The 28,000-nt window shown below is 33.5% G+C and overlaps 2 protein-coding genes across 4 annotated transcripts in view; both read right to left on the reverse strand.

Annotated features, from left to right (window-relative positions):
* LOC126815700 (oxidative stress-induced growth inhibitor 1) overlaps positions 1–11,662 on the reverse strand; it is a 29,302-nt gene extending 17,640 nt beyond the window's left edge. Inside the window, exons 1-2 of one of the 3 annotated variants that reach the window (XM_050541580.2) lie at positions 11,551–11,662; positions 66–180 (exon numbers count right to left, since the gene is read on the reverse strand). In XM_050541580.2, the coding sequence (XP_050397537.1) occupies positions 66–126 (61 nt within the window). In that variant the 5' untranslated portion in view covers positions 127–180; positions 11,551–11,662. Of the gene's footprint in view, positions 1–65; positions 181–1,956; positions 2,337–6,202; positions 6,351–11,550 lie in introns of those variants that run through there. The other 2 variants (XM_050541581.2, XM_050541582.2) reach the window with 2 other exon arrangements.
* Positions 11,663–14,282: 2,620 nt separating this feature from the next.
* On the reverse strand, positions 14,283–27,963 carry LOC126815705 (eukaryotic translation initiation factor 2 subunit 2). The gene is made up of 9 exons (XM_050541587.2): positions 27,805–27,963; positions 23,899–24,073; positions 23,009–23,097; positions 20,762–20,891; positions 19,885–19,970; positions 18,825–18,973; positions 16,895–16,951; positions 15,935–16,020; positions 14,283–15,356 (listed from the first exon to the last, which is right to left on the reverse strand). The coding sequence occupies exons 1-9, from the start codon at positions 27,820–27,822 to the stop codon at positions 15,181–15,183; spliced, it is 966 nt and encodes a 321-aa protein (XP_050397544.1). The 5' UTR covers positions 27,823–27,963; the 3' UTR covers positions 14,283–15,180.
* Between the last annotated feature and the right edge of the window lie 37 nt (positions 27,964–28,000).

A 28,000-nucleotide genomic window follows, 5' to 3' on the forward strand; every position in this document is an offset into this window, starting at 1 on the left:
TAATTTGAACAGTTGCCAAGGCTAATTTTAATATGAACAGTTGCTTGTGATTATGTTTTACTTACCCACGATAACGACATCTGTAAATTGTGTACCATTTATAAATGAACAACTATGTGATGCCATTTTATTTGTGTTCGTTGATCTGGTCAATGGCCGACTGTGTTATACAGTCTCCAGCTGTAAAAGATAGAAATTTTATACATTATGGAATTTTAAAATGTTAAAAAATATAAATAACCTTCTAATTAATTTGACTAGCTTTAATTGCCTGTGCTACAGATTGAAGAGTGCCAATCACCGTTCTGTAACACCATGGTAATAGAGTTTTTAATTATAACAGGATGCTGCCATGTTAAAGCCAACAGTAAATAAATGGAATTAACAAAAGTCAACTTTGCAGTGATTTCCAAGCATCAACGAGCCAGATTAAAGTTTCATCAAGATAATTACCATTTTAATAACAGAATTGCATTGATATGAATCAAAATTATAATGAATTTAGACGGTCAAAATTAAAAAATTCCCCCCGACCTTGCCCCCGTAGTTCAAAACCTTATAAAATGGCCTTGATATATGAAATCTATATATTATTATTATTATTATTATTACAGCATATTTATAGTGCGCCATTTCATATAACATGTTCAGGGGCACTTTACAAAGTGACAATGTAAATCATACATAAACAACAAGATTATGGACATGTTAACTGATTGTATACAGAGTCAGTTAAAAGCCTGATTAAATAAATGTGTTTTAAGTTGTTTTTTTAAAAGAATATAGAGATGTACAACATCTTAAACTAATTTATATATAAGCTTTAAAGGTAAACCAACTAAAAGTAAATTAAAGTTATCTAATCGAGAAGTGACCAGAGAATTAAAATAGCACAATTTACAAATATTATTTACTTGAGCTCCCATAAGCATAAAACTATCAAAGATTGCGCCAATATTACAAGCAGAATAAGATGAAAATCCTACTTCCCACGCAAACAAATTTTTTCCGTAAATAATTGGGGCCTTGGCTTCAGTCTTCATCTGATAATATGCCTTGATGAAATCCTTATTTAAGTTGGAGTTTAGACTGTGGCAATTACACTAAAAATATGTTCTAAAAGATCTTCATTATAAAACGCTCCTAATTAATTCAAATCAGAAATTAGTAAATTACACAGTAATTTTTTGTTTTACATTCTAATATATAGTATTTGATTGACATACAAAAATTAACTGGTAGTGCTGAAATTTTAAAACAAATATTTAAATGACCAGACATATTTACACAATTAATGAGGTGCTCATGTGATTTTAACTGACTTAATAAGAAATCCCCCTTTTACAATTTAAGTAATCTAAACAAGTTGTGCCGCACCCACAACACCAAAAAGAACTGCGTAACACACACACACACACCATTAAGAAATCCTGTATATCCCAGTACAACTTCTGCATACACATTTTAATGAAGATGGAATTGATAATATTCCTTCAAGAATTATTTCCCTACTGAATCTGAAATTGTCATTTGCATTTTTCAGACAATATCTGATTTAATCAAAATGGCAACAGTAAATAATCACCTGGATTGGATTCAATTGGTTATAAAAGGTTTCCATCAAAATATTTTAACAAATTTACTGTTGGTGCTGGCTTTTTCTGACAACGTGTTGATAAATTTTCATCATATACATGTATTAGTATATAATATACAGAATGGAATTGAAATGGAATTCAGCATCTTGCAAGTGATTAAAAAATAACTCTGCATGTCTTTAAAAATATTCACTCTTATTAAACTGGCAAAAAACCTATTTTTAATAGCCTTCATTCCAACAAGACGTCCTTGTATCCTATTTATCTTGTCCTGTTATGTATTCTCTTGTGATAATCTATTTGATATTGATTGTTCAGCCAAGCTATTACATTGCATAATGGACTAAAACATATTTACCATTCAGAATGGGTATATAAGTACATGTACTAGAATAGAGCTGTAACCTTACAACATGTGCCTTGCTCCTCGGTAAACCTTCCCTTCATGTGGCAAGATGAATCAGCAATTCTCTTATATATAAACCATGCTATGTTTACCATAGTTGCTCTGATAAATGTTACTCTTAGTAGTCTTATCAGGTTTATTTTGTGTAACTCTAACAAAATTCATTACCTAAACCAAAGAGATTACTGTGAATAATCATAACAAAAAGCATAAAACCCCCAAAGTAGCAAAATTATAGAAGAAAGCCCAAAAGATTGTTAATTCTGGTGAAAGAACCTAATCCTAGTCCACAAGATCACCAAAGCTGTGTAAGTAAATGAAACTACCATATCTGTATAAGAATCTGTTACAAACTACAATATTGTGAAAGTTAAATTCCAAATAGGAATATCTGTTCAAAAAATGGTTCAATTCCATTCAGTATTTACAAAGATATGGCAAATTGAAGATTCTATTGATCCAGGCTCTCTATGTTATCGCAAGATTCAAATCCAGTGAAAATCTGACACATAAGATGGCATTGAGAGTTAATTATGGTTTGGATAAGTTAATTAATGTCTAATTAATAGTTTATATAACATTTCAGGCCTAAAAAAAGACATGCAACAGGCAGGTTTAGCTCTTGCATAATTTATGTTTAATTAATGTTAAATAATTAATCTGGGTACATATTAGCATTGATTAAGCTGTGAGAAATTTGATACTTTCCAAAAAATGCAAATCATGCATCGTTACTTTAATAAGCTCATTTAATCTGAAGACTCTAAAAATAAACATTGCACTTTTAACAACTTTGCAGAAAGGGAGTTTATACACAACAACATCAAAATGTTAAAACCAAATCAAATAAAAGTAAAATAACATTAACCTTGTTATTGTAAAGCCTCTTCCTGCCCAACAGATGATTTAATATATACTGGATGATTAAATCCCTAGCCCTAACCCTAGCATTTCATTGGCCTATAGATATAAAGGGGTGGAGTGCAATGACATGCTGGAAAGCATTTTACACCAACCCAGATTTAAACTTTATATTATTTATATTTCAGCACCAATAGCACTAATGAAGACGGCATATGACATGCAATGTATCCTGAAAGTGGAGTTATGGCCTATTATTATTTTGAATTTCTGTAAGGAGAGAGAGAGAGAAATGGGGTTTAACGTCCACTCGACACAAACTAGGTCATTTCGGGACTAACATATGGTTTAATTTTATTTCAATAATTCGCTTGCGCATAGGGGTCTTTAGCAGTGGGAGGAAACTGGAGGACCCGAAGAAAACCCACAAGGTTGGACAGGCGACCCTACTCCTTGTCACGTACAACCAGGGATTCGAAACCACGCCAGTCGACTCAATGACAGACTTTATGATACAGCGCGCGCAAGCTTACCATTCAGCCATCCAACCCCCGAATTTCTGTAAGGACAAAGTATCTTGTACATTGTACATTTTGTACTCTTTAATATTATGTTAACTAGGATCTTGATTATCCAATGAATCCCATGGTTTTTTTTTTTAAATCCAGGGCTATTTTACTGGCTTACTCTATAGTGGCAAGCTTTGTCAAGCACAATCTCTCTGGTGCCTGTCGTTACATGTATGTTCGGCACATTTTTTTCTTTTTCAGTTTTTTTATTGATATTTTTATGATGTCTGGTACAAGGAAAAAATACTCCCAGGTACAAGTTGAAAGAGTGTCTGACATGTTGTTAGGTACATATAAAATCAATATGTCCAAGTCAACATATTTTCATACTTATCATATATAGTTCATAGATGTTATAAATAACAATAATATACTTGACTATAGTATATACATATATATTCTAGTTATTTACTTACATACTATTTACAAACAACAATTATTTACATCAAAAATTTGGTACCTGAGAAGTATCTTAACACAAACCTGCCCTTGTCGCACCCACGGTCTAACCAGTGCCAAACCTAATACTTCCCTAACTCTTTGTTTCCTACTAGTCTCCTGGACAATACAACTGCCTGGTCTCTAAAATAATGCACCTTGACTACAACAACAGGCTTTCTCTTAACAGATTACTTATGTTACTCAATATAATCATTAATATAAATGTAGAGGGACAGTAAGACATTAATTCAATACCTATACAGTATATGTCAATTATTAAGGGAGATTATCTATCATTATCACCATATAATGATAATTAATGATATCCATCAGACTATAGAAATATACATGTAACATACTACGTAAACAACATTTTACTGTATATACATTTTATCATCCTATGCTTTAAAAATTAATATCATACAAAATGGACCCCACTATCTACCAATAAGAAATCAGTCATTATTTTTCCTTCTATGATTTTATAAAATCTTAATGGATGCTTCCCCACAGTTCAACCTCATTCCATCAAACAAAAATAACATCAGAGGAACATGGCATGTAGATTTAGATGTGTATTAACAATCCCACAAAGTATTAATAAATATCATCTATCATTTTTTTTCTGTATTATGATCATAGGCTTTAAATTAAATATAACTCTGAAACAAAAAGTTTAAAAGTTTTTCAAGAAATTCTGTTTAGAACAAAATTTCATAAATTTGAAAGTAGTCAGTTATGGCTCAAATAAATAATATCACCAAGTTTCAAAACAGTCATCAGGGGCTTTGGTCTGCATATCTTTCACAAAACCATTAAAAGTAAAAAATATGATTGGAAAGATAAATCAGCAAGTACGTGAATTTCCAATTTCGGCACAATATGTTGAGAATTAAAGATCTTAAAATTTTGAAATGACTATTGTTCATCTGCTAAATAATAATAAAAACTAATTGCACATTTCTAATTTAATCACTTTCATCCAATTTTTATCAAACAATATTTGCCAATGACTGTTCATTTAAATATTTTACAGATAATATTAAACCTTGATTGGCAAGCAAGAAAATACACATGCCATTTCCCAAAACCCCACTTGCTGATCAGCCAATTGGCCATTTTAATGGGTCAAAACACACAAGTGAAGGGGCTTATCTATGACTACCATAGAAACTCTAATCAACACACCCAGAAAACTGTTAAATAGGTATACAATAATTCCTTTAAAGCTTATCTCGGGGCATAGTTTCTTTGTAGTGTCTGTTTTCAAAGACAGATCAAGATTAGCAATATTTTGATAGTCGATTCAACAGTAACCTCCTTTTTGAACCTGTCCTTGAATAATGAGTATAAAGATAAAAATTTCTAATAGCATAGATTAGATATAAAGTTATGGTCTGAAATGCGCGAATATCGAAAGGAATTAAGATCTTTGGGATATAAAGATATATTTCAAGTTTCATCAAAATCGGACAAATAATGTGACCTTATAGGGTCCACAACCTTCGTATTACATACATGTACACAATTTGCGTGCAAGGAGCGGCCATATTTTGTCTGGCAGTTTCGGTTTGATTTTCATGAAATTCGAACTCAATCATTATGTGCAACAGTGATATATTCAAACGTTTTTTTAAATCGGATAAAAATTGTGACCTCTGGAGGGACCAGAATCTAAAAATATGATTTTTCGTACAATCAAGGGTCATAATTCAGGAAGTTACGATCCAATATGCGCGAATATCGAAAGGAACCAAGATCTTTGGGTTATTAACATGTATTTCAAGTTTCATCAAAATTTTGGCCTGTAGAGGGTCCACAACCTTGATATACCATATATTTACACTATTTGCGTACGAGGTGCGGCCATTTTGTCCGGCAGTTTTGGTCCGAAATTCAAACTCAACCATCATTTGGGTGCGAACAGTGATCTATTCAAATGTTTTTTTAAATTGGATAATAATTGTGACCTCTAGAGGGACCACAAGCTAAAAACGCGATTTTTTGTACAATCAAGGGCCAAAATTCAGCTATTTACTATCCCATATGCGTGAATATATCAAAAGGAACCAAGGTTTTTGGGTTATAAACCTATATTTCAAGTTTTGTCAAAATTGGATAAGAATTGTGACCTGTAGGGTGTCCACAAACAAAATGTGGGCGTATAAAAAATTTGTATTACTATATTTATAACCCTTTCTTATTTGTAAAAAAACATCAGGAGGATCTGTTATGCTAAACACTGTCTGCAATCAAGCTGAACTAGAGTCATTGATGTCACATTATACTGTTTTCCTCCAAGAATTAGATCATCCATTTCTACTTACTTGGTCAACCATGGCATATGTTTATGTTTTTCTACCTTTTTATTCTATATAGTCCTTATTCAACCACAGGTTCAACAACTAGGATACTGTATTGCCAGTCTTGGTCTATCTATGAAAACAAACACTATTAATAGAGTTCACACCCACATAATCCTTAAAGGAGATAGAACTCTTTTATTTAGGCCAAAATGAGTCATTCAAAGATTTTACTTTTAGTTTAAGAACTTGAAGTCAGGTATTCAGACTTCCTAAATATAATCCATACAATCCTCCAGTAGTAAGTGAAATGAACTGGTGTTTAACATCAAGTATTAAATTGTGATGAAATATATACACAAACTTGTTGAGAAAGTTCCTCTGGATTATTCAATGTCATTTCCCCTTTTCAGTGGAGCTGGATGGGACAAAAAACCAAGTTCGTCTCTACATGTTGACAAAGAGGCGGACGCAGACAAAGAGAAATAGATTCAAGATTACTTTTTGTCACCTACAACTTTTAAATATTGACAACTCCAGATTCCCAAAGCCCAAAATGGTAAAAATGGTGTATTCACTTTGCATTGTAGTTCTTCATGAATTTATCTCATTTGGTTACTGTCTAGAATTTGAAAACTGTTCACTCAATCAATAGTAAATGGTCTAGTTCTTTACAGATAGAATCTGATAATTGTGTTTAATTGGATTAAAGTATCTATAATTCTATTGTAAGTTTCAGTTCCTTAACTCTCAATTTTGCTGGAAGACATTTAGAGCATGACTGTTTGTTGTTATGGTTACAGTTTGAAGCAAAGTAATAATAAAATCACCAAACAAGTTCAAAACAATCAAATAATTATCAACAGGTTATTCCTGCACTAATCACCTGATTCTATTATTAAATAATACTCAAAGCCATATGACCAACACTGGTCATTTCAAAACAGAGGTGAAATACTGGTCATTTCAAAACAGAGGTGAAATAGGGTTTAATGTTCTACATGTACTTTTCTGCACCTACTTGGATAATGAAGACAAAATTTCAATACATTACATAGCATTATATAAAAAGTCACTCTATTTTCCTTATTTATTTATGGTAACCTTCTTTGGGGTGATTCAATTTCATTATACATTAATTTCTAGGTTTGTAGTATGTCAGATTTTTTATTAATGAATCTCTAACGAATAGCCATTTCATATATGCTTGTCGATCCAACGGTAGTTCTTTCCTCCTTAGACCCCACAGAATATTTTTTAAAATTCTCTATTTAAAATTTTTGATGATATAAAACATTAAAGTTCAAAATTAAAATGTAACAAAACATCAATGTAAAAATTGTAGATGTTTCAATATTGGCAGTTTTAGGGAAAGCACTATTACAAATGTGCTACTTATTGCCATAATTATCACCTACTTTGAACTAAAAATGTTTTGAATATTTGCACATGTTTTGCCTCCTGAATACTGTTCACATAAGCATGAAATGAATTATAATTTTTTGCTGACATCATTTATTTACCATAACAAATGCTTACATTCTTTATCCTGAATATTTTATAATCAACTCCATTGGCACAAAAAGATGTCTCAATAGGGAAAGTAAAGGACATGGATCACCTATTTCTAACAATAGGGAAATGAATGGGTTCAACATCTTATTTTTCTGCACCAATGACCAGGATTCAGGGGCGGATCCAGAGGGGGTGTTTGGGGGGGGGGGGCAACCCAGTCCCCCTGCTTGGCTACATAAATTTTTTTTTAAACAATACTTTTTATGAGAAAAGTGTCATGGTCATGTGCTTTGTCCTTTATGTTATGATCAGATCAGATGGTGGGGTGGGATTGGCATTCAAAGTGCGAGATAATGATTTAGACATTTGTGATATATGGCATCATGCATTGCCAAATTTCCTTAACAGGAACCTGGCAAACCAACCCCCTCATACAAAAATTCCTAGATCCGCCCCTGGCTTGTGTAGACAGGGATATCCATACAGTGCACTATAAGCTATCTAAGGAATACACAAGACGTCATTTTTTGTCTCATCCAAATGACAAGACTAGTGAGAAGACTGGAAAATCCCAACAAACTTTTCAGCCAACTAGAATCAACTTCTAAAAACCTTCTGTTAAAATCGAATCAATGCAATTAAAATCTCTATAATTACCATAATATGTAGCCTACTGGTGAACATGTTTTACACTCATTTTTGGGACTTCAAGGTTTTATTACATGTTTTGGTACCTTAATTGATATGAAACACCTATTGTTTTCGTATGAGGTTTTTTGTTTTTTTTGTCTTGCCGATTTTACTTTAGTCAGTTGTAGCCAAAACTGTGCATGGTGGAAACATTCTGCCAACGTAGATATTGTTGGCCTCTAGCTGTGGAACTATTCATTAAATAATATAAATTGGGTCATTTTTGACAAACCGGAATAGTGTTGCGGTTAGGACAAAAAATTACCCATATCTCAGTCATTTCTCAATGGATCTTCGTCGGGTTTTCATTTTTGGATTCTTTGGTGGAATCCCATAAATTGAGGCTCTCACTGACGGTTTTTCGAAAATCGGAAGTTCACTCGATTAGTTTTAGAATCAAAGAATTGCAAAAGTCTTCTTCATCACTTTTTCAACATTCAAGATGGTTATCTCTGTCACTATTTAAGGTATCAAGCTGAAACTTGGTAGGAAAGAGGAACACATTGAGGCCTTCAAAATGGTATATTAAAAATTTTTGGGACAGATTCCAGAAATTTCTGAGGCTTTTCGATTTTTCCAAAACCTGAATATGATAGTTTTCTCCATTTTAATAATAGACTAAAAATGGCATGTTATGGTGGTGTTAGCCCCAGATATTATCTTTCATTTTCAGAGACCTTGTTCAATAAAATTTTCAACTGTTTGGCCGTCATGAAAGTTGTAGTCAGTTGTTAAAAAATGTCTTTAGAAGAAAAAAGGATTTTTTTCTGATGATCCTGAAACAATAAATATTTACCATAATATAAACAGTTCAATCTTCCTGCGCTCAGTGGCCAACGTCCTAAGAAATTTTGAATTTAATATGAACTACAAATATCATATCTATGAAGGTCAAGTTTACACATAGATATAAAAAAGATAGAAGACCTTGGTATTATATAAAGAGTTGTAAAGCTTGTAATATTTTAGTATAGTAATAAATAAAATATTCTTTATCAAGACCAATGTTTATAATAAATAAGTTTTCTATCAAATCATCTAAAATTCTAACAATATTCAGAGCCAGAGGGCCACAAATAAATTAGGACATTTTTTATTTCTAGTTTCAATAGATAAAATCTGGACTGAAAGTTCTATAACCAAAAGTAAATACAGAAGAAGAGGTAGATAATGTTTACTAGACTGTCACATGATCGATTTACATAAAAAAGATCTACTTGAAAACATCACCTGGCTATGGAGGCCAATGACACACTAAAAGGCGTATGTTTTTTAATACGGTTTAAAGTTTTGTTTATAAAAAAAAAAAAATATAAATTTTTTAAAAAGGGGATAAATTGAAGTATTTTTTCAAAATTACATCACTTTTAATATGTACAGTATTTGATAAACCTGTTGACAATATTAAATGTGGTTTCTCTTTATACTTTTTAAATTCAAAGGAGCTAAATCGCTAATATTTTGGACCTAGAAATTGACAAAAATGGGTCGCAACGCATATAATAATGTAATATGAATGTATATAAACTGATTTACATTGAATCGTTTCCGTTTTTACTCTAATTTCAAATCAGTTATGTTCGGCAAAATACGCCAGAAGTCTCAATCAAATGACAATCTCTAGCGTCTGTTTATTCTAGTCTACATAGTATTTATTGCGCATTCTCTCCAGATATGAATATGCCGTCATCGTTTGACATGACTTGTGAAATATGTCGTAGCCTCATTCTTCGAGTCCCTTGTTAAATGGTAAAATGTTTATTTTGTCTTAAATATTTTCCCGGTAAGATTACAACATCAATGTTGATTTAAATTGACAAATAAATCGTATTTTCAATGTCGAAGATTTTGGATGATAAGGTCCATGATGATACTGAGTTAGAGACTTAGCTACTTTAACTGTCAAAGTTGAAGTCACCGATCAGGATTATGCATTTCCCAGAAAAAATATAATTTTTCCAAAGCTTAATCCATTTGATTAAATGGATTACTAACATTTAATTAAAAACAAAACATCAATGGATGAGAACTTTATTTCCATTGAAATTTTGGCAGTTAATTCTTTTCAATGGAATTTTGTAAAACTTGGGGTAAGATTATTCATTTGGGCATAAGCAGCATAATATTCTTGATCCACATATCACGACATCCTGGATTTGACAGTGGTTCGGTAAAAATATCACAGCAATAGAATGGATCTCTTTATAAGGACTGATGATGAAAACCAAGTGCACTTAAAACAATCATCTGCTGCCACAGGAAAGCCCAATTTAACTTTGGGTATACCCAAAATTAAAAATTACAGAAGCACTTACGAGCTCTACAAAAAACATACATTAATATAATATTTCAGAATCTTTCACTTGATTTCAGAAAGATCTTGATGCTCCAGCTGTAAAAACAGACAGGGAGTTACAGTGGCTTAGTGAATAGGCCAAGGAGCTGGTTGCCCAAACGAGAGGTCTGATCCAATGGTATATTGTTCTGGCTGAGAAATTTTACTGGGAATTCCAGCATGGATTTCTCTTGTCAGGGATGTAGGATGGCGGGTCTAGAAAGGAAAAACATCTAATCATTCGAATGGGAAAAAACAAAGGACCTGTGTACATGGTGTGCAAAGAACTATTTACAGTTCGTGATCAATTTTGGAGTAGACTAGGACTAAATTGAAATCTCTTAGTCTTAAATAGAAAATTAATGCTTTCAGTTAGTAGGTTACCTTTTTATTAGTTTTAGATATTTTTCTTGACAGTAAACATTTTGTCATAAATAATATACACGGATTGTATTTTTCACAATTTAATTTTTAGTTTGCAAATTGCATCATGGCTTGTAAAGTGCAAATGTGGGTATATCGGGGACAACTTTACACAATCGATCAAATGAATAAAATCAACACTACGTGTAATCATTTACCCTTTGATTATAAATAATATCAAATAAGAAGTCACTTATTGATGAATGAATATCAAATATTCCTCAGATATTATCCAGCCCCACTGAAGCAAAGTTATTCATAAACACAACAGAACCAGACCTCTCCCAATTTGCCCACAACATTAAGTCAAGGCCGATTGAAAAAGAGAGACCAAGCACGTTGTAAAAGCGTGTAATCACTAAGTAAAATATAAAAGAAACAAAAAACCTATATTTTTTTCATAACTCACCAACGATTTATTTTCTAACAAGAAGCTACATCATATCTGTATAACCGTATCGTCCCTATTCCTTGTCTACATTGAAAAAGAATATTCTACACACCAAATTCCGATAACCGCACAGTCATGATGATGCAGTGTAGCTAACACGAGAATGGATTTCCCCACATTTACCGTATTTTATAGCGAGCGATGTGATTGGTTGCGGCTATCATCCGCGGGTTTCCTCACACATTAATTATCCGACCGGCATGCTATAGATTCAGAAAATGTTCTAAACAATAACACTTGACAAGTGATAAATTGCCCCCATACCCCCTCCCCACCGGAAAAAAGAAGAAAAATCCAGCAGCGCAATTACTTCAATTAAAATAAAACTTATTGGCCATTTCCATTATTAGGTACCGTACAAAAAATTAAATACAGCATGTTTTTGAACTAAGTCATTAAAGATACAGTATGTAAGAGTTAGATAAAGAGCTGACCATTCTTGCGATAATAGTTCAAAAATAGATAATGTGAAATGAAAATATTGAAAATTTCATTCAAATTACACCATTCTGAGCCAAGTTGTCACCGTTTGTAGTTTTGGCAAGATATGTGCATAATGGTAACCAGGCCACTGGTATATTCGAGAATTAGCCTTGCTTTCCCATTTTTAAATTAAATTTTTAAATGGCGAATGTTTCTAATCTAGTTAAAATCTTGAGTATCCGATGCCATCAAGAGTTATAGTCTTGTTTTGTTTAATTAATAGTTTAGATAACATTTCAGGCCTATAAGAAAGACTTGCAATGGGTAGATTTAGCTCTTGCATAATGTATGTTAAAGATAGCGTTATATTGGGATGTTGTTGGCTAGAGTGTTTGTAAATGTTTTAGTGACAGAAGCGTGGTGACCCATGATTTTGCACGAGGAACATGATCCTGTCTGCCCCCAAAAAACAATATTTATGTGTGTGTGCAGGGGGGTCTCCAAATAATATTGGGTTGTGTGGAACATCCCATAGTCGATTTGTAGCATATCTGACCCATGGTATATGTTTGCAACTGGTTAAGCATTGGAAACCGCATGATTTTTTCCATTTGCGAGGGGGCACAAAAAATCAAGGGGGTGTAAAAACTCAAATTCATCAGGCAAAGCTCATCATCGCGTCCCCTTTTAGACCCTGTGTGGTGCAGGACGGAACACCTAGCATTTTAGCCATAGACATATAGTCGTTTGGAGAAGACAAAAAACAAACAAACAAAAACAGGTCCAGTGTAGGCTTACACATTAGCGTGCATATTAAAAGAAAGCTTGACAAGTGGAAGTCGATATAAGAGTAGTCCGTAGTGCTGCTGTCGGGGGAAAATTTCCCTCAGCATGCTATGTGGCATATTATGCTATTCTTCATTCAGTTAAGACACCTTTTCATTTCATTTTTTTCACCTATGATCTATAACATTAATTCTCAACCAGTGTGCTGCGGCACACAGGTGTGTCGCGAAATTTTGAACAGCACACTAAGCCAACCATTTGATTGATGAGATTCGAAACACTGCAATAAAATAAGTTCATGGCTGTGTTTTTCTTTATTTAGTTTGAGTCTTGCTGTGTGTCTTATGACTAGTCTGTGTCTATGGTTGTATCTTATGACTAGTCTGTGTCTATGGTTGTATGCCGTCTATGACTTGCCATGTTTTTATGTTGCAAAATTCAACTATATTTAGCCAGGTGTGCGTCTATTTTTTCATGTGTTCCAAGGTGTGCATTTGGCAAAAAAATGTTGAGAACCACTGATCGTAGCTGGGACTACAACAGTACCCACATTCAGTGTAATACAATTCGGACAGTTATTTTACAATTTGGGTGACAGGTGAAACAATTCCACATAAAATTGCTGTACAACTCAGAACTTTGTGTTTTATTTGACTTACCAAACACTCATAACAAATTCTGTAACATTTAAAATGTCTCGTAACAGGGGCAAGAACTCCTTGTAAAATCTTGATAGCTTTCTCCATTTCACAACATGCAGCTTGAACCAGCTATCAATGAGATGGCAAGCTAGCAGAGTTAGTTAGATAGCATATTATATAGTGGGATGGAAGATGTACCGGTATATATAAATCTTGTCAGAGCTATTCATGGTGAAGTATGCTCAGCCCATGTTGACAAAAGAATCATAAATCACTAAAGAATTATCACCAGGTTACTACAGTTGTAACCCCGATACTGTATTTGCACATTTTCAAGATTCTGGACACAAACAAGGGCATTATTGCTGAAATTCGACAAGCTTCTATGTTTGACTAATCTGAACTATGCAGATTGTATGACAACCTTTGGTGTCAGAGCCTTCATAAGATTCCACAAAGTGAGCAAAGGAAATCACTGTCAGCAGTATTCAACATGATTCTTCGTCGCACCAATGTAAAAAAAAAAAAACTTGCATAATTTTAAAAGGTTTGATCGTAAATGTAGTGTGTTCACAAGAAAATGTGGACAACAATATGCAACATTTGATAAAACAGACCATGTTTGATATTTCAAATTCAACAATGGCAACATGATAATTGGTGTGGTTTCCCATTACATCAGATACCATGGGAGAACAGGAATCTGATGTATCAAAAGGTTTTTCATTTTCACTATATCCTGATATAACTTGGTGTACTTCCTTTTTATCCTCTGTTTATGCAGAACAAGAAAATGTTTGACTATTTGCTAAAAGGGGTGCTCCTAAAATATGAGTCAAGTTTAGATTCATACAGTTTATTTCTTCAATAAATACAAGGTTATTTCCCCGTATACAGCTAGCAGTATTAAAATTGACTTCCAATACTCCTGTTATGTTCAAATATGATATATATATATCAATGGTCAACTCACCACCAAGATATTCAGCCAAATAAAATTATTTTCTATATATGAAGTAGGTGTGTAAGTGGTTTAAATATCAACATGTGTTGGATATGAATTTTCAAAATCTAGCACTAAAACTAAACTTTAATTGTATCTTCAGTGTTAATTCTATCTAATTCATATAATTCAAATATATAATAGCAATTTAGGTTTCAAGTCTTCAGTGTAATAGGAATCTTATTTACATTTTTCAAAATTCTATTTATATTTAAGATGATAAGATATGGTTATTAAAACACTATATCTTTAACAGGATTGACATTTACAATTCAGTTACTATTACCTTTGCAATTAGATACACAATCAAAAGTCATTAATTCAAAATAAATATCCTGAAATTTTAACATCTGAATACAACAGACACAGAGAGTTAAATATACAGACATATCTATAATATAAAATAACTTTTTACATAATTATGTTTAATTGGACGATAAAATTTTTATTCAATTACTGCTTTCATTCATCTTTGATGGTCTTTTATTAGTCCTGTCATAAACCATCCATTTTAATGTCCTGGATCCACATAAACTTGCTAAGGTCAAAATTATTGTGAAAAAGTCCCAATTCACAAATGAATGAATAATTAATTATGAAACTTCACCAAAATCAATGATCTTTAGTTCACCCAATAAATGAAGGTTCTAATAAAAATAAACTTCACTCAAACCAAAATTGAGCTTTAAACAATCACAAAAATTTTCATACATCCTAACCACTTGAGATTTTTTTTTATGTAGTCTTTGCACGAATAGCAGCACGTTTTCCTGTTACAGCTTGGAAACCAGATTTGATGCTTGCCACAGAACATCGAGACCCGCATGTTTCACACTGTAAGAAATAAAGCCGGGTATCTTTCTGTAATAATGTGTCTGGAGAACGACAGGTATGACAGGTCACGTATTCTTCTGTAATACAATAATACTGAGTTAATAAAATAATATACGTAAAAAAACAAAATCATTCTCTTACTCACTTACACAAGTAATATTACTGCAAATAATTAAACGTTCTTTGAGTTGAACTTTTTTTCTCGACAACCAAGACCAATGTTACTTCTTTAGTTTTGGGGTTTTTTTTTTTATGGCAGGGGCTTGGCCATTTACAATATATATATGTTGTCAGGTCAGTGGAGAGTCTATGGAATTTGGAACCCTTCTCCAGATTAAGAAACAGGACTCGCATGATTTGATTTAACTTTAAATTTCTTTTAAGGGCATCCATTTTCATTGTATATAACAAGTGGTATATTCCATGTCGGAAAACACTGTGGCAATATCATGTTTGGATTTATTTGGTCATGAATTGATAGAAACTTTTATTAATAGTGTTAGAAAAGTTAAAGACAACAATTTGATATCATTTTTTGAACAACAGAGATCGATAAATATGTAATTTAAAACACATTTATCTCCTGATTTCTGAATGTTAGTCTCATAATTTTTAGTCCTTATCACTGGTCTGATATTATTTTGAATCTACTTACTTATATATCTTCTCAATACATTTTCTATCTGTTTTTGATTATATTTTCCTCTAATAATCAGTTGGTTATTACCATCAACAGACCCACTAAAAATAATCAAGTTTGTAAAGTTTGTCAAGAAGAAAACTAATTATTATCTGAACATCATGAATTACAAGTCACAATTTTGCTTGTACTTTAAAACTAGAAATCATAGACCTTTTATCTATAATTGGACATATTCATTTCCCATCCAACAAAATAAAATTACGAAAAAATTATGTATCCACAAAAATTAAAAATGACCTCTTGTTCTCAGTATAATAGTTAAAAACTAGATAATGTAAAGGGAATTTGCTGAAAATTTCAGTCAAATTGATCCACACTGAACCGAGAATTTAGCGATTGAATTTTCAGCCTAGCCTCGATCATCATTACTAAAGTCGGTACGATAAAAAATATAATCTTGATTATCCATTTTATGATTTAATCATGAATGAAAGTTGAGCAGCAAATCGGTTCCTAATCCAGTCAACATTGCAGGCTAGCGATGACATCGGGAGTTGATTATGGTCTGGATATGTTTATTAATGTCTAGGTAATAATTTAGATAACATTTCAGGCCTAAAGAAAGACCTGTAATAGGCAGATTTAGCTCTTGCATAATGTATGTTTAAGGATCGATTGGATCAAATTTTTGACCCAGTTTTCTAATAGGTAAAGAGAAATTTGGGTATGTTGGATAGGAAGTATATATTCATACAAAATTTTAGAAAAAAAATCTGTAAATTTACTGTTTGAAACTAACCTTATACATACTAAAAATATTCAAATTAGGGGAAAAATTAAAAGACACTAGCTTAATCATTGTTCAACAAATTCACCAACAAATGTGTCTATTTTTCGTCCTAAGCTTTTTCTACTCTCATTCACATCTCCGATTTCAAATCCCAACAGAACAATTATTAGACGTCTACTTACCTAGTACCCAATTCTGCTAATAAAAAGGCCAGAACGTGTTTAGGTTGCCTATGTAATCTGAAAATATATTATGGTATAAAAAGATTATCAAATTGCACACGGTACAGGGTGACACAAAAAAAACGTTCATCAATAAAAATCGAATAACTTCCAAAATTGTATTTAGATTAACACAAAAATTCAGCTACATTAGGTTAAGTCTATGTAGCAGACATCTCCAAAGTTTCAAGTCAATACCACAAAAATTCTTTGTTTAACTGGCGCTCAAAAAATGTGCTCTAAATGAGCTCCCCGGTGCTGTAAGCACATCTGGATCCGGCGGGCAAAGTTCTCGATGACCCTCCCACATTCTTCCCTTGGGATCGCTTTTATTGCTGCTGTGATTGCTGCCTTCAGATCAGGGATAGTCTGGGGGTTGTTGCCATAGACCCTGTCCTTAAGGTATCCCCACAGATAAAAATCTGGGGCGTTCAAGTCCGGTGAATGCGGTGACCACTCCGGGTCACACCTGCTGCTGATCAGTCGGTCAGGGAAACGCTGCTGTAGCCATGCCAATGATTCGTTTGAGGTGTGGGGGGTGGCACCATCCTGCTGGAACCACTGGAGGTCCCTGACGACCACTCCTCGTCAACCAAGTTTAGGTGATGAACGCTTTTTTTGTGTCACCCGGTATTTAAAGCTACATTCACCAAAAGGAATTCAATAGATTTTTTGTCACATCAATGTAAACAACACACAGATAAGACGATAAATTAATGTACTCAGTACTATTAATTCATATTAAAACCGTAACTATACTAATACTACTAAGATCGGTTGCCAGACAATGAAACATACGTCCACAGCAGCTAAATCGTCCTAGCGTCAACAAGGGTTGTCGCATATTTAATCTTTTGTAGGTAATGGGGGGAATTTACAAGAGAATTTCATACAGATCAGATCATAATTTTCATTCTTTGAGGTTACACAAGGTGCTACAAACTGAAACAAGAGCCTCAATCCTGGAAGTAATATACAAAAAATGTTGAAATTGGACAGCCTTTTTCGTTTTACTAATTCAAATAATGCATGTAAATTTCATACAGATCGAATGATGACTTACGTCCTTCGAGCGTTCACAATGTTCAACAACGTAAAACAAGGGCCATAACTCTCGAAGCAATTGACAGAAATTGCTGAAATTTTTAACAGGCTTCTCGAAGCAATTGCTGTAATTCAACAGGCTTCTTTATTTTACTAACCCAAATGATGCCTATAAATTTCATACAGATCGGATAAGAGCATTCACAAGGTTCAACAAAGTGAAACAAGGGTCATAACTCTAGAAGCAATTGACGGAAACTGTTGAAATTCAATAGACTTCTTTGTTGCACTAATTTAAATAATGCATATAAATTTTTATACAGATTAAATGATAACTTTTTCCATTAGAGCATTCACAAGGTCCAACAAAGTGAAACACAGGCCATAACTCTAGTTCTAATTAACGTAAATTGCTGAAATTCAATAGGCTTCTTCATTTCACTAATTTAAAGGATGCATATAAAATTTCATACAAACCGGATGATAATTTTTGTTGTTAGAGCATTCACAAGGTGCAATAAAGTGAAACAAGGGCCATAACTCCTGAACACATTAACAGAAATTATTGAAATTAAAAATTACCATTCTCTACTTCTGTAGACAAAATATAAGAATAATTAATTTCTTGTTCTAGCAATTTTTGAATCTCCAAAATCCTAGTTACAAATCAATCATAGCAAAAAATCTCCTATTCTATCACAAATCCAGTTCCACCACATCTGAAAGAATCCGTGGACATTGGAATTGTCCTTTACTGGACAACTAAAACAAATCTGTTTTTCAAGTGAATCATGTATGGTTTATAACATAGGCTATAAGTGTATTTTATAAAATCCAATTGACTTACAATCGACAAATATCTGTAAAATTTGCAAATGAAGATTTTCTGGTTCCCACTCTTAAAACTTGTGGTGGTCTCATTACAAATTTCTTCTTTTCTCCAGAAATCATCTCTGGGTTTTTCTCTCTCATAATATCAAACACCCTTAGTAATAACTGAAAAACAAGAATTAAAAAATTAACGGGAACCCAATATTAGACTTGCATTCAAATTGAACAGTTGTGGAATCAATACAGATATCCAACATAGAGAGAGAGAGAAATGGGGTTTAACGTCCACTCAACACAAACTAGGTCATTTCGGGACTAACATATGGTTCAATTTTATTTCAACAATTCGCTTGTGCGTAGGGGTCTTTAGCAGTGGGAGGAAACTGGAGGACCCGGAGAAAACCCACGAGGTTGGACAGGCGACCCTACTCCTTGTCACATACAACCGGGGATTCGAAACCACGCCAGTTGACTCAATGACAGACAAACCAGAAATCATCTCTGGGTTTTTCTCTCTCATAATATCAAACACCCTTAGTAAAAACTGAAAAACAAGAATTACAAAATTAACGGGAACCCAATATTAAACTTGCATTCAAATTGAACAGTTGTGGAATCAATACAGATATCCAACAAAGAGAGAGAGAGAAATGGGGTTTAACGTCCACTCAACACAAACTAGGTCATTTTGGGACTAATACATGGTTCAATTTTATTTCAATCATTCGATTGTGCGTAGGGGTCTTTAGCAGTGGGAGGAAACCGGAGGACCCGGAGAAAACCCACGAGGTTGGACAGGCGAGCTAAAAGGTTAATATCTTTTTAATATGTAATATGTTCTTGTTTTCCTTTTGTTATCTCAAATTTTTGGTATAGTTTCTGTTGGATCTTAATATAGCTTGGATTTCAATGCATACGGTTTGAAATTGCACACCTCTTATTTGTCCATTTGAATAGATGCGGAGTAGTCTAATTACACTAGCAATTGTTGGCTGATTTTGAAAGGGTAAACAATCAGGTCGAGTCCATAAAATGAAAATCAATATTGGATCAGACACTGCACTAAGAACACTTACTTCATCATATGTGTAATCTCTGTCTGTTCCACTCCATGTTTTATCACCAACTAGATCTTCTTTAAGCTTACTACTACCACTTTCATCTGAATATGATAAAAATATTAATGTTATCAGTCATTTTAGCAATACAATGAGTAGAAAATGACTGACTAAATATGTTTTACAGAAAGATAGTTGTTCCCTATGTGTATTAAAACCTGCAGCATACCATAAATACAATGACCCATTCAGAGCTCGCAGTGGATCAATTTCGAGTTCCGTAAAAATACGCAGACATTCCAAAATTTTGCGTTTTTGCCCTCTACATCTGCGTGAAGAGCCTCTCAAAATACTCAATATAGAAGCATGTAAAGTCCTTTTGTGAACAATCCTATTTTAAGCATCCTTATTTCATTGATATGCCTACTGTATTTAGTCTAATGACGACTGGAGGTTAACAGCATGTCTATGGTTGACGGCACAGTCATTTCAATCTTTCACTTCGACACAAGTTATCTCCCCATTAATTCCCAAATTTCTAATAGCTTGTTAGCATGAAACAGGACTTGATAAAGGCCATGGTGAGCTACAGGAAATAGTTCTAAATGTAATGTTTTATGTACAGAGTACCTAATAGATTTTTAAAACCTTTAACCTGGGTTTTTTTGACAGCTGGTGGTGGGTGTATAGGGGGAATGCAAGACGATGCCTATGTTATAGTTTACATATACGTTCATATACGGTACAAACATGGTTCAATAATAAGCTTGGAATTAGGCCCCATTACACAACTATTAGTATTACCAAGTCCTACACCTTAATTCAAAAGAGACACCCACATCCTGAGCTAACCCTTCAATCTGCATAAGATATGAAACTCTGAACACATACATACCATCATCGTCTTGTTGATCAAATACAACTGATCTGTTTTTCTTCTTTTTACGAGCTGGAAAATCTAATGAAAAATCATCACTAAAGTCATCTCCACCATCATTTTTAGGTGCCTCTGTGTTGTCTGTATTCTGTTTAGAAATAAGAGGAAAAATAGGACATTTAAATTTGAAAACATTTCAAGTAAATCTGTATATGTAATCATTATAGAAACTTAACTCTTAATCTTTTTGCCACTGATTTTATTTGTTTTTTTATAGTATAGTTTTATTGTGAATGAGCACTATAATGTATCTATACATTTAATTATCACCCTATAACACATTCTACAGTAGATATCGCTTGTATGATAAATTTCATACTGAGCAATATCTACAGTAAAGATATCGCTTTACATGAATTTGATTTATACCCAAAGAATTATATTTATTTATTTGCGCATGTAAGAAAGGGTTGGGTGATAAATAAAATCTCCTACTCGTCTTTTTTGATATCAAAAAAAGATTTATAATGTTCCAGGGGTCTCGATAACTTTTCGAACTTGATTAGCAGAATCAAGTTAGAAAAATTTAGGCAAATTGATTAGCAATGTCCAGTTTTGATTAACAGTGTATGAATAACCATAGACTACAATTTCGAAAAAGTGGGATTGAAGTAATGTCTATCTGTTGAATTTTACAATATTATGCAAAGCTTTATTCCAGTCACACTATTTCAAAATTATTGTTGACAATATTTCAAGGAACTCTCTCATGACATATGTTAACTGGTAAGAAACATAGTGGGCCTATCGCTTATCAGAATAATTTTGATGACATTTCTGCGTTGATTCGTCTTTTGAACAGTCAGCATTCACAACCTTGTCATTTGTTGACTTAACAGCCATTCATTCGTCAATGCCGATATCAATCAAATAATATTTTGTGTCGATGTTAGCATCTATACTCTGATGATATGTTGGTTGTCGATCGAAAATTCCCTGCCGCAAATCTTGGTTATAAAATTCTGTTAACGCGTCATCTAGTACCCGCATTAATACTAGTGCCTACCTTTGCTATATACTCCATAATAACTATCCCATTTTGTGAAGGAAATCCATAAATTATATATATTTATGGGGATGTAACTCCGCATAATATAGGAGGCGCTAAAACTTTACTTTTAGCAGTAATAGGTATATGATACTAGATGAACGTGACTAAAATTGTTATAAAAACTGGTCACAACATTTTACAGTTAAAAAGGGACATAAAATTGTCCATGTGAGAAATAAAAGAAGCAAAAGTTATGATTAGCAAGTTATTATCGAGACCCCTGATCTGTTCAATGCAAGAAGTATAGAGACTGAGTAGAGCGTGTACTGAACATTGTCCGTAAGTTAGACAGTCGTCATGTGTTGAACTAATTACATGGTATTGGTCATAATCTTCACCTATGATGACTTTGTGTCAGTGACTGAGTGAGTGCTATTGTAGACAATATGTGAAGTTAACTGAACCAAAATAATTCCATATCAATGATTAGTGCTGATAATAATAAAGAATGCTTAAATATTAGGTATTGGTTATTTTTACCCCCCCCCCCAATAAAATAACATCGTTGCCAGTTGTCACGCCAGCGAGTGTCGTTGGCAGCTGTCTTCGAGGGGAGTTGTCTACTGGCAGTTGTCCGTCGACAAATGTCCTGCTCCCCTTTCATTAAACATACATTATGCAAGAGCAAAATCTGATTATTGCAAGTCTTAATTTAGGCTTCAGATGTTATAGAAATTATAAATTAGATCTTTATTTAAACAAGCCCAAAATCAACTCTGTAGACCCACGGATGGCTCGGCTACAGCTCGGATTGAAATAAGATTTCACTTATAGATAAATTCAAATATGGCGCACCCTGATGAGAATACGTCAGTTAGATCGAGGCTAAATGATAGAGTACTTAGCGAGGCCGCTGTAGAGCGTTTCCTCATGCCATTGAAAACTTTACTTGATAATCGAGATATCTAGGTGGAGTTAACGCCTGTCAATCAAACGATCGACCGAGGTGAAGCCACATTTCACTACCATTTCTAGTCAAATATTACAACGATGATAACTATGTTCAGAATAAAGTAATTTGACTGAAATTTTCAATATATTCTTCTTTCATCATCTACTTTTGAACTGTTATAGCAAGAATGGCCAACTCTCTATAAAAAATCTCCCATAATGTATCTTTAATATAAATAATTTTACTCTATTTGTACACTCACAGGTAAAGATTCTCCCACATCATCTAAATCTAAAATCTTCTTTTTACTTTTTTTCTTCTTTTTCAAGCCACCAAATTCAAGGGACATGTCTGCAAGTACAAAATAGAATTTTATGAATACGTTAAGTGATAGGCAGAGAAGAAAAAAGCGAACAATGAACAACTTTACTGAAATGTAATGAAATGGGGTTTATCGTCCTGCTATGGTTGAGCTTATGAAGACAGCGTTTGAGAATATAATGAATGGGACAAAAACGGATCATTCTTCACTATCAAATGCAAGAAGACTGTGCCCTGTCATTACTTTCTATTGCATCCTGACACCACTGATACAGTGTTTGCATTGCTGGTAACAGTATACCGTATATGAAATAGCAGAAATATTGACAGCAATTATGTATGGATAACAGAAATATTGACAACAATTATGTACATATTTTAATCGCTGTTATCGTTGAACAGGCATCGGTCGATACAGTGTTTTCATTGCCAGTAATGAGCATACAGAACAGAAGGCAATATAGACCGATATTATTATGCACATCTAACTTATTGTTGACAAATATAAAAGGGCAAGAAAGAGACAGAATTGTATTTAATTTTGGAAATGAAATGAAATGGCGTTTAACGTTCTGCTTCTATACTGGGCTAATGAAGACGGGGTTTGTGACTCTCGGGCAGTTATTTTTTCTTCTTTATCTTCAGGCTTCAATGCCGACACCGGAAAAACCTTGATTTACTTAAAATTATGCATTCGACATAGCTCTTTTAAGTTCTGGAAATCCAAATATGTAATAAAAAGAGGTGCACCTAATTCACTAACAAATATCGTAGGCTACAAAACCAGTCCAAAATTTACAAATGGTCTGTTATAGTTTAAGCTTATATTACCGTCTTCTATTTTATCAGGTACTTCTTCTTGAGGTGTAGATGTTACTGTCACGGGAGTAGATGGAGCTCCATCAGTAGCTGACTCAACCTCTCCATCAACAGCTGTTCCTGCATCCGGATCGAAAGGCATCTTCTTTTTCTTCTTCTTCTTTTTCATATTTGGGTCAAACGGCACCTGAAATGATTTTTTATTTATACACTTATTACCTCTATTGAAATAAATTTGATATTCACATATAAAATGCAAAGTTACTCTTTTATTCCAATTGTTCTTTTTCTTTAACTCGGATGTGTTTTAATGCATGTACATATTTACACCATCATGCAGTTTTGACTGTAATTGGATTTTAGGCAAACTACCCAATCATATGTACAAATGATTTACCTCAGCACTGGTGAATGCAATTGCAATCTTAGCTTTCAGTTCTCAACATTAATGACCGTTAGTGCTGGGTATTGATAGTGATTTTTACTATTTATAATTGAAATTGAAATGTCGATCAATAATCGATAGTATTGAAACAAACATATTTTCACAGTCGTAATCAAGATGGGATTAAATGTTTAAAAGTCAAAACAATACAATGTTGCGATAGATGGGGTTTTTTTTTGTTTGTCTAATTAATAATGAACTTACTCAGATAGAATTTTTTAAAAATAATGTAGCCTTGGTTCCAAATGAAGAAATACCGTTGATTTGTAGGTGGAGGAACCAAAATAAAATTAACACAAGTTGATTCAAAACATTGAATACGTGAGCACAACAAATACCAATATGGCAGACAATTTGTTGTCGATTCTTGTGCCAAAAGCAAAGAAAATTTAATAAAGAGCTTGTTATCACGAATTCGTAAATTGTTTATTATTATTAAAATAATATAGCCTTGATTAAGAATGAAGAAATACAAGTGTTTTGTCATCCATGAGCGCTATGTCATTTGTACTTTATTATAATAATGAGCAGACAGTGGAAAAACTCTGAATTATTTACACATCCGGGTATCTCCGATTTGGTGAATTCCACGGTATGGCGATTAAAAAAAAATTGTTTCAAACTCAAAGTATTATTTAAATGAACAAATTTTATTTAACATTTTTTTTAAATGCTACATTGATACTTTGAAGTAATAAAAGTGTCCTATGTATTGTATAATTATATATACGAAGGATTAACCCACAGAAAACATTGACTCCTACGCACGAAAAATAGACAAAGAACAATAATCGATAGTAACATACGGCTATTGATACAATGTAGTACTTTTTTGGCACACCTATTAAATTGATACTATCGATTTATATCAATATTTTACCCAGCTCTAATGGCTGTCCTGTAAGACATTATAATTGAATCACAGCTTCTGGACACAAGATGGCAATTTGGCACATGAATAAAGATTTTGTTTCATAAAACTGTATGTCTAAAAAAATACACCACCAGTTTAATTGGTAGTACGACATTTTGGTCCCGCGTCATTTCGGACTCAACACAGACGACCTTTTGGACTCAGTTTGACAACCCTTCGGACTCGCCGTCTGGCGACGTTTCAGACTATTTCTAATATATTCATCAGCAACTATTTTATATACATATAAATAAAACATTCTTTTCGTAAACATTCAACATTATTTTTCAACATTATTTTCATAAACATTCAACTTTGAACATTATTTTCAGAAACATTACACATTGTTACATTCAACATTATTTTCATAAACATTCAACATCGGAAATTTTGCCTTCCTAAAGAGGTCATTGCGTGATCCATGACTTTACGTGCTGTACTTGATGGCGAGCTGTAAATTTTACCTGCATTTTCATTTTATAAAATTGTTTCTGGCTTATTATAAATTGATTTGACAGTTGTGTTCAACCTTTCCTTTCAACTTATTCCCGAGTCCGAAACGTCACCTACCTGAGTCCAAATGTCACCTGCCCGAGTCAGAAACTTTGAGGCCATATTTTTGGGAGTCTGAAATGTCGTAAGTCTGAAATGACGTGGGACCGAAATGACATGGAATCGTTTTAATTGAGCCTTGAAGCGAATATCTGTGCTAGAGATCAGGCATGGCATAGTTTTAGAGCAGTGATTCTCAACCGCCACGGCGTAGTTTTAGAGCAGTGATTCTCAACCAGTGTGCCGTGGCAGACAGGTGTCCCGCGAGATCTTCCGAAGTGTGCTGCAGAATTTCAGGGCTTGCTTTTTTAGGAGCTCCATCGCGCACCTAAATATCGTGTCAGGAGCGTTCATATTCACGCTCCTTACGAATCTGAGAGTCATCAAAAAACAATGAACTCATTGAATTGGATCTCCGTGGTTTGTTATCGACTAAAACGGGAGAACACTAGTTTGAAGACGGTTGATCACGTGGCGACATTTTATGACATTATGTTGATATAAACGGCTCATACATTCGGAATTCTTCGGTTACTGCAAGCTGAACAACTGGGCCGCTTATGTCAATATCACGTAATATGACCGATCTTCGATACTAGCGTTATCTCATCTAACCTCGCGAACAGGAATCGCCTTTTGCCGCAGCAAAATGGCTGCATTTAGCAGATGAATTATTATTTTTAGTCGGTAAATCTTGTTTCCATGACTGATAAATTTATCATCTTCTTGATGAAAATACCTTGAGTTGACAACTTCATCTATCGTTATCTCATCTAACCTCGCTAACAGGGATCGTCTTTCGCCACAGCAAGATGGCTGCATTTAGCAGACGCATTTTTTTGGTTATATTTTAAGTCTTGTTTCCATCATGCATGATCTATATATGGAAGACTAGTCAGTTTTTATTCTATATGTTCAGTATTTTTTTGATAATTTTATGTCTTCTTAAAGATATTAAACAAACAGAAACTTGATAGCATTTGAAGTAGATTATTTTATTTGGACTTTTAGCCCATATTTTAGGACAAATAAAATATATTTTAGTTGCACCATTAAAGATAGGCCTACACTCAAAATATATTCAATTTTAGTTAAATTCCAGGAGAGTGAATCACTCTCCTCTGGATTTTCAGGAGGACTGTTTATGGCTCTCCAACATTTTTCAAATGGCGAGGCCTGGAATTTAATAAACGGCACACTAAGAAAATGCGAAAAACCACATGATCATATTAAGTATTCAATGGTTTCTACTATAAGTTCATAGCTGTGTTTTTCTTTATTAAGTTTGAGTCATTTTATATGTGTCTTTGACTTGTCTCTGTCTACGGTTGTATGCTGTTTGACTTGGCATGTTTCTATTTTGCAAAATGTGCCGCCATGTTTTCGTGTGTTCCAAGGTGTGCCATTGGCAAAAGAAGGTTGAGAACCACTGTTTTAGAGAGAAAAAAAAAAATTGGATAACTGATTCTGTATTCACTAATAATATTATGTCAACAGATCAATGTTTCTCTGCCTACTCATCTCAAAAGCTCTATTAGTATTATGGACATGCCAATTTGTACATGGGTGGTCCTCAGTTCTCCATCCTATTGTCACTGAAATGACATGGAAACAAATTGTTAGTCCTACATACAAGTGGGAAAATGGCTTGGTAAATCCTGCAGTATCTTCTCAGCCAAAATGAGTTGATTCAAGAGTGCGGTGGCCAAACTTTGAAACTGCCTAGGCCGAGTTCACAAGTTTGGTACGGTAGTTGATCACCATATGTGAGGCCGTGATTCACTTGATTGTCTTGAAAAAATATAGAGATTCACTTATCCTAAAATCAGTAATTCTGCGACGAAGGTTCCAAAGTATGTATTACTGGGCATTGCCATGTTTAATCTGGAATAATAGTTTGATACGCATTATTTCTGGCACGTGCCACTTTTTATCTTAATGGAGGCCGCCATATTGTATGAAGTTGCAAGAACCAAATGAATCGTTTGATCTAGCAAAACATACTTACTAATTCATCCTCGGCCATAATGTGACGACTGGAAAATCGATTTACGTTCTTTTCCCGTGAAGTTCCTATAAATAATTTGATCTATAAACTGTAAATAACAATTTTTCCGGCTTTTCTCTTGCATCAGCTGAAACAACAATACTGACTTGATTTCTAAAAGAGCGATTCAAGGGAGATAATGTTGAAAAGAACGATT

Source organism: Patella vulgata, chromosome 3 (genome assembly GCF_932274485.2).
Source record: "Patella vulgata chromosome 3, xgPatVulg1.2, whole genome shotgun sequence".
Classification (NCBI taxonomy): domain Eukaryota; kingdom Metazoa; phylum Mollusca; class Gastropoda; family Patellidae; genus Patella; species Patella vulgata.

Bases quoted from the DNA above. Each gene is read 5' to 3' on its own strand.
- LOC126815705 (XM_050541587.2), bottom strand. The intron at 16,952-18,824 runs GTAAGTCAATTG...ATATATTTTCAG, and splicing joins TTTACAGATATTTGTCGATT to ATTACATAGGCAACCTAAAC. The intron at 15,357-15,934 runs GTAAGTAGATTC...ATTGTATTACAG, and splicing joins TGTATTGAGAAGATATATAA to AAGAATACGTGACCTGTCAT.